The 7,614-nt window shown below is 53.2% G+C and overlaps 1 protein-coding gene across 2 annotated transcripts; it reads left to right on the top strand.

Annotated features, from left to right (window-relative positions):
* Positions 1-1,643: 1,643 nt before the first annotated feature.
* Positions 1,644-7,505, top strand: Fezf2 (FEZ family zinc finger 2). Of its 2 annotated transcripts, XM_021182359.3 has the most exons (7): positions 1,644-1,844; positions 2,062-2,254; positions 2,598-2,853; positions 3,204-4,093; positions 4,390-4,524; positions 4,671-4,803; positions 5,698-7,505. In XM_021182359.3, the coding sequence occupies exons 4-7, from the start codon at positions 3,257-3,259 to the stop codon at positions 5,958-5,960; spliced, it is 1,368 nt and encodes a 455-aa protein (XP_021038018.1). In that variant the 5' UTR covers positions 1,644-1,844; positions 2,062-2,254; positions 2,598-2,853; positions 3,204-3,256; the 3' UTR covers positions 5,961-7,505. The 2 variants fall into 2 exon arrangements, with proteins under 2 accessions (XP_021038018.1, XP_085684493.1); XM_085828367.1 differs by lacking the exons at positions 1,644-1,844; positions 2,062-2,254 and having other exon boundaries at positions 2,536-2,853.
* Positions 7,506-7,614: the final 109 nt, after the last annotated feature.

Raw genomic sequence — 7,614 nt, forward strand, 5'->3', positions numbered from 1 at the left:
AAGAAGTTTGTGGAAGCTAATTAAATACTTTCATGAAAGCCAGTGTATTCACCCAACATTTGGAAAGAAAGGCACATTAGGGGCAACTTGTTTTTACCCAAATGTTTTCTTTCTGTGGAGGTAGTTCTGCTGAGAGAGAGAGAGAGAGAGAGAGAGAGAGAGAGAGAGAGAGATTAAGAGAAAGCAGAAGGGACGGTAAAGCAGGCTCTCAGAAAGTCCTTGGAAGCCTATCAGCCTGATGGAGTGTTCAAACCAGCATGTCTTTCAGGTGCCCTGGAGAGCCATAATTGCCTAATGTGGGGAAAGGGCTGGGGTGCAAGGCTGGTGGCAAGCAGGATTCCACAGGAAAGTCGGGATAGACATTCAGGTTTTGAGGATGCAGGTGAACTGATATTATCTCAGACAGTGGGTGAGTGGTTTGCTTCAGATTTGGTGGGAGAGGAGGGTCATCTATAAGTTTGTCATTTACATAGAGATGGGGGACATTGGGTGTGGACTTACATCCCCGTGGGGATGTCTTAAATTAAATGGGCGGTGTGAAAATATTCTTCTCCAGTTGGGCAGGACTCTAGCTTTGATACCTGGAAGTTTCAGCTTTGTGTGTGTGGTGGTGGATATTAAGGAGACAGACTCATAATTGCTGAATTTGAGGACAGTTTCAGAGTTTGGCAGGATGAGATTATTAGTCTATCATAGACCATTTCCACTGTCACTTCTCCTTGGAGATCTCTGTCTGTTGTCCCCCACCCCGACTCGTTCCCCAGCTATACTTTTCTTTTCTCTACCTGCTCCATCCACACCTGGTCTGAAATGGCCATCAGAGGAGACACAGCTGGATAGGTGGGTAGAAGGAAAGAGTTTTGCCGAGGATTGGATGTTGTTCGGCTGCAGTCCAAACTAGAGCTTTGCTCGTCCGTCCGTCCGGCGTTGGTTGGACAGTTTTCCCTGGGATGGGTAGTAGTGGGCCTGGGATCAGCTGGACACTCAGCTGCAAAGTCGGCCGGAAACGGAGAAGAGGGTTCGCCTTCACCGGCACTTTCCCCGGCTCCGCTGATGCTATATCTCTGGAGAAGGAATTGACTATCAAACCCTCAACCCTGTTTGCTCATATTATACCCACCGTAATCCTCTTAAACTGCCTTTGCGGCTACAAAGCTCTTGGTCTTGCAAAAGCCGGCTGGCAAGATATAATTGTCCCACGAACAAAAACAGCCAAAAGTTTTCAAAAACCCCATGCACAGCCCCTCTTTTCCCTAAACCTAATTCTCTCCTTCTCTAGCTAGCCACCCCCACCCCCCCCCCCACCAATAAGAACCCTCAGCCTCGACCACTTTTGTTGTCACCAAGAGCACCCGGCCTGTTGAAAGTGCTGGAGCTTCTTTGAGCAGTTTGTTGTGATACGCAGGTGGAATGGTCTGCAAACATGAATTCAGCCCCTCCAAACCCAGCGCCGAGCGCTCTGCTTTTGTGCGCCAGGCACAAAAACGCTGAATTCCTCCGAACTTACTTGGGGCCTGTCTAGAAAAGAGCCTTTTCTTCCCTCTGCTTGTACCTCTGGCCACACTAAGTCTTTGCCCGCCCCCCTTCAGACCCCCTCCTTCTCCCCTCTGATAATCCTCCTTTTTATTTTAGAAAAACACAAAACCCGGTTCCACGCGGTGCTTTAGTGGCTAAAAGTGAAAGAGCTGCCTTGGCAGAATTCAGCTCTATGAATCACTTCGGAAAATTGGTTCGACTGAATGGCCTTAGGAGGAAAAACGTTTTAATAGGATCCAGGGGAGGTTCTGCTGTTTCAATCTGCTCCTTAAACAGGTGGAGATTGGACCTTCTCAATTATACAAACAGTAAGTACCCAACAGCGGGAGAGCTGCCCTCCGAATCCTCCCCGCACGCAGCCCTAAACCAGGCGCGGAGCCTGGCTTTGCCTCTCAAACCCGATCACAAATCAGCAATTCGGATCGATTAGCTTCTCAAAGAGCCCTAGGCCTCTCAGGGCAAGAATCCCCCAGCCCTACTGAAAAAGTGGGCCAGAGAGCTGTAAGCGCACCCACCCTTCCCCAGGTCCCCAGGATCCCCGCACGCCGCCTGCCCTTCCGGACTCTTCGAGGTCGTCCTTAGGCGGCGGGGAGCTCTCTCTCGACCTCCGACGCCAGCCAAGGCGAGCTCGTTGCTTTTGCATAAATTAATATTTCCCCATTAACAAGTTCCCCCCTCCAAACGCGACGCCCGCGTCCATGCGCCACATCCTAATGAGGTAATTATCATTTGCGCGTGTTCGGGGCTGGCGCCGGCTCCGTAGGTAAATGGCAGTTTATTAGCACGGTGCCCAGTTCGGCTGCGCAGGGCTAAGGGATACTTTGGTGATTAGACGGACACCAGGGGCCCTTTGAGGTAGCGCGTCCGGGACACCCCGCCTTCCCCGCGTACCCTAAAACTGTAGGCCCCCAAAGTTGTGAATCACCCAAGGAACTCTGCCTAGGTTTGGGTTTGGGCGGCCCCCACCTCCTTCCACCGGCAAAACCATCACGATTCTCCCCCCTCCCCCCTCCCTCTCTTCCCTCCTTCCCCATTCGCAAACCGCTCGCACTTTCCCGAAGGGAGCGCGGGCGCTAGTTGCCTCCTTTAAAGTTTGAGGGGCGGTGGCGACGGCCCGCAGGCGCGGGGGAACGCAGGGTCCTCAACGGGAGTCGCGCCGCCGCCCATGTCATTCCACTTCAAGTGACTTCATGTGATGTCAGCTGAATGTAAAAGACAGTGATCTCACGCGGAGGGGAAGATGTTTGCCATCAAAATGTGACAGAAGAGACACGCTGCATGGCTCGGAACGCATCTCCTTGGCGGTGGGGGAAAGAGGTAAAAGCGAGGTGGATCTTCCGGCCCTCTTTAACTTTGCTCTTTCAGTGCCCTGTTCCCAGCACGCGTGGCGAAGGCCTGGGTCCAGGGAAGGGCTGGGGAGTGTTAATTTGAGACTCCTTTCTTCTACCCCTTCTCCTTTCCTTTGTACAGCCTCCCCCTTCTTCCCCCTTTCATAGTCCCAGGGCAAGAGCTGGTGGGTTCCTTTGCGCGCCGGGTTAATGGGCGGTAATTTGGTACCCTTGGGTGCACTTTGTTCTGCTTCTGTTCATTTGAATGCAAATGGGTGACCGGGGCCGACTAGGTGCTTATTAAATTGCGGTTTCCCCCCTGCCTTTTCCGGAATGCAGACTTAGAGGAGAGAGGCTGTGCCCTGGCCCAGCCTGGCTCAGCTTGGCGCGCCATGGCCAGCTCAGCTTCCCTGGAGACCATGGTGCCCCCGGCCTGCCCGCGCGCTGGAGCGTCACCGGCCACTTCTAAAACACTAGCTTTCTCTATCGAGCGCATCATGGCCAAGACGTCCGAGCCCCGAGCGCCTTTCGAGCCCCGGCCTGCTGCATTAGAGGCAGACAGCAGCCAGAGCAAGAAACTGCTCAACCTCTGCTCGCCGCTGCCCTGTATGATCCCTCTCCAGCCTCTAGGCTACGAGGTGCCGTCCAAGACGCTGCTCAGTTACTCGGAGTTCTGGAAAAGCAGCCTCCGGGCGGGCGGCGGTGGAGGAGGAGGCAGCGGCGGGGGGGCCCCAGTGTGCGGCGCCAGCGGCTTGTGCAAAACCAACTGTGGCGTGTGCTGCAAGGCCGAACTGGGCCTCGCGCCTTCTGCGCTGCCCGCCGGCAGGGTCATCAAACCGCAGGTCATCAACCAGGCTGTGGGGCTGCCTGCCAGCGGCTCTCTCTACTACTTCAACTACCTGGACTCCACCGCTTACCCACCTTCGGAGCTCCTCGGAGGCCACCTTTTCCCATCCGGCCTCCTCAACGCACAGGCCCCCACTTCCCTGGCTGCTCACCCCAAGCTTTTTCTGCTGGAGAACGCCAAACTGGCCAGCCTGGCTGCGGACAAGTTCCCCCACCCAGCTTCCTATCCCCATAAGGAGCGCTTGCATGCGCCACTGGAGCAGGTGCTGAAGGAGAACTCGGCCTTGACAGCTGAACGAGGGGGAGTCAAGAGCCACAGCAAACTACCGGGGGGCTCTACTGACAGCAAACCCAAAAACTTCACCTGCGAAGTGTGCGGCAAGGTGAGGCCTACGGTTCTGGGGGGAGGGAGCTAGTAGCCCCTGACTTTCTTGGGCAGCCTTGTACACCTTTCTCTCAAGCAGAGGAGCGTCCTAATAGCTGCGCGCTCTGTTCAATGCTCAGTTGAGCCTCAGTTTCCTATTCTGTAAAATGGGGCTGTAAAATCGCCACACAGTTGACAAAAGGACTTGCTGGCTTCAGATGGGATGGTTGGTTAAGGGAGGTAAATTGTAGCCTCCGGGCCTGATTGTAGGCCCTTGGCAGACTCTGTCTAAGTTCCACTCTCATCCTTCCATAGGTGTTCAATGCTCACTATAACCTCACCCGCCACATGCCTGTCCACACCGGAGCTAGACCGTTTGTGTGCAAAGTCTGTGGCAAAGGCTTCCGCCAGGCCAGCACTCTCTGCAGACACAAAATTATCCATACCCAGGTATGTGGCCCCTAGATCAGGCCCAGTCGGCGAACATCACTACCCTAGTCTGAGCGGTAGTGTTGGATTCTCCTTAACCTTGGTGGGGGGCTCTACTGTCCCTTGCCTAGGTCTCGGCCTTACTGTACGCACGCCCCTCTTCGCAGGAAAAGCCACATAAGTGTAACCAGTGCGGCAAAGCCTTCAATCGCAGCTCCACGCTCAACACGCACATCCGCATCCACGCGGGCTACAAGCCCTTCGTCTGCGAGTTTTGTGGCAAAGGCTTTCACCAAAAAGGTAAGGTACTAAGCTAGGCACTCCCTCGCCTCATCTTTAGGGTTCAGAGGGTCTCGGGGGAGGAGGAGTGTGCTGAGAATGAGGTGAGTGTGGTAGAGGCAGCACAAAAGCCGCAGGCTAGGGCGCAGCAATTCTTTGGAATCGGGTTGTGCAGACAGAGCTAGACGCTTTCCTGGCTGGGTTGGTAGACCTCGCTGGATTCAGGCTTGACTCTCGAGAGCACTGAATTTTGGAGCTGGGAATTAAGGAAAGGGGCAAAAGGAAACAGAGAGAGTATGGCTTCCCTTTGTAAGCACTACTTCCTTTTTTTTTTTTTTTTTTTTTTTTTTTTAATCTAAGCAGTATCTTCCTATAGGAACAATGTAAGATTGAGAGGTTTGGGGGTTGGGGGCAGGTCACCAGTGCTCCCAGACCCTGGGACTCTACTCAATTTCAAATGTAATTTTGTATCTTCAGATAGCAATGGGGATGTGTGTGTGTGTTGGGGGGGGGGGGGTCGGTTCTAAGAACAGAGCTACCGAGCCTAGATTTGTGCGGATTTCTTGGAGCGAGGCATCAGCTCTAAGAACCCGCTGCCTTCTTAGGCTGCACAAAAGTTTCCCAGCCCGCAGAGCTCGGCAGGAGGAACGCTTTGTGGGCCTCTGCACGGGCAGAGCAGGGCCTGTGTCGGCTGGGTAAGACCTGGTTCACCGTCCTTTCAGGAGCGCTCCGGCCTTGACGCGTACGAAGTTTGACAACTTCTTAGTGGAGAGGTCAAGCCTGCCTAGCCAAGCATCTCCTTCTGAGCTACTGCAGGGACTGAGGGCTGGTGGTGTAGGGTTTGGGGGAGGTCTTATTCCACTACAAACCCCTACGTTTTTTGTTTTTGTTTTTGTTGTTTTTGCTCTTCCGTAGGGAACTACAAGAACCACAAGCTCACCCACAGCGGCGAGAAGCAGTACAAATGCACTATCTGTAACAAGGCCTTCCATCAGGTCTACAATCTGACCTTCCACATGCACACCCACAACGACAAGAAGCCTTTCACGTGTGCCACTTGCGGCAAAGGTTTTTGCAGAAACTTTGACTTAAAGAAACATGTGCGCAAACTTCACGACAGCGTGGGTCCCACCGCCACCCCCTCAGCAAAGGACCTAGCCAGGACAGTTCAGAGCTGAGAGCTACTGCCTTGTCCATTCTTCCTGCCCTGTACCAACCCAAGCAGATCTCACGTATAAACTTATTTCTAAAATTAAAAGAAAAAAAAAACTATAGCAGAGAGGCTAAAATCTATTTATCGAAACCAGCATATTTTTGGGGAAATGTAAACGTGTCCTCGATGACCGGCACAAACGCGTGGCTCCCACCTTTGTACATTCAGGAAACGTATTTAAATCCAGTGCGCTGAAACATATTTAATTCCAGGCCTCCGCTTCTCCTCAGGCAGCCGGCTTTTAATCCCAGCCTGTCACCGTGAGCGCCCAGAAGAGCGTGATGCCCCTGCCATCTTCACTCAACCTTGTAATCTCTCCTGTACAAGCGAACACGGAATATTACATATATATGACTCAATAAATAGAACCATTAGTGCGCGTCTTCTTTTCCCCATCCCCTCGCCACGAGGTCAGCTCAACATATCCAAAGAAGGAGGTGGAACTAAGCATTTATAGCTTTTCCTTTCCCAAATGTAACTTTCTTGGGACACCGGGGCCAAGCTAAGGCTAAAACCGTACTCCTGGTATGCTGGTATATTAAAGCACCCAGGAGCATGGGCCGAAACACTTCCATCCGGCTCCATCAATAGCCCAAGGTTTTATTTGGTGACTGAGCAGATGCTTGGGATTCTTATTTGGGTGAGAAAAAAATTTTAAGGGTCAAAAGTGGCTGGATGCTGTGGAATGGCCTTTGGGTATCCCGAGTGTAACAGCATGCAATTTAGGAAAAAGGCTGGAGTTTAAGGAGCGCAACCATGGTCCTAGCCTCCTCTGACAGCGACAGCTAGGGGCTGTCCAGTCTAGGCCATGCTGTCGAGCTCTTGATGTCCTTTGCCTGCACTTCAGGTCTGGGCTGGCTGATCGGTAAGCGGCACCCTGCCGCGGGAGGGCGCGCCCAGCTCCCGGAGCTGGCCGACGTGTCCTCCCAGGTCGTGATTACCACGCAGTTAGCCCACTTCCTCAATAGCTATCTCTGCCGCCGTGCACGCTGATGAAATGATCTCACGCTTGCTTTCTAAGTAATGACCCAAATTAAGAGAGAAAACAGAGACCCTTCAAACAGCATTACATTAATCATCTAATCATTCCCAGGAGGGGGCCGGCTGCCGCCGCCCCGTTTGATCCGAATCTAGATAATCAAGAGCTCGGATTACTGGCGCGTCGCGCCTGGCCTCCTCCCTCCACCCCCACCCCCTCCACACTTTTAATATCAGCGCGGCGATTCAGCCCACGTCTTCTGGAACATTGTTCTTCTACACCAGAGGAAACGCGGCGCGGGGCCGGGAGTGCTCTTCCACGCAGCCTCCGAGTTGAGGGGGTGAGAACTGCTGAGCGCTGACCCCATCCGGATTTGCACCACGGGTGGAGGCTATTTGGAGGGAAGGATGGTTACTGCAAAGGGCAATCCCAGGTAACTCTTGACAGTAACTAGTGAGGGTTAGCCCAGCGCGTTGTATACAGTAGGCACTCATTACTGAGAGTGCCACTGACTTCCACCAGAGAGAGAGAGAGAGAGAGAGAGAGAGAGAGAGAGAGAGAGATTCTCTTATTTCTAGAGCTCTCTTTCCCAGGCAGGCACTCAACACCTTTACTGTGGCTTTAGCAACAATTTGCAAGC

The sequence above is a fragment of the Mus caroli genome, unplaced genomic scaffold (assembly GCF_978045245.1).
Source record: "Mus caroli unplaced genomic scaffold, Mus_caroli_1 scaffold_12, whole genome shotgun sequence".
Taxonomy (NCBI): Eukaryota; Metazoa; Chordata; class Mammalia; order Rodentia; family Muridae; genus Mus; species Mus caroli.

Coding starts and splice junctions, on each gene's coding strand:
- Fezf2 (XM_021182359.3), top strand. CDS start 3,257: ATGGCCAGCTCAGCTTCCCTGGAGACCATGGTGCCCCCGGCCTGCCCG. Junction 4,525..4,670: donor ACAAAATTATCCATACCCAG/GTATGTGGCCCC, acceptor CCCTCTTCGCAG/GAAAAGCCACATAAGTGTAA. Junction 4,804..5,697: donor CAAAGGCTTTCACCAAAAAG/GTAAGGTACTAA, acceptor GCTCTTCCGTAG/GGAACTACAAGAACCACAAG.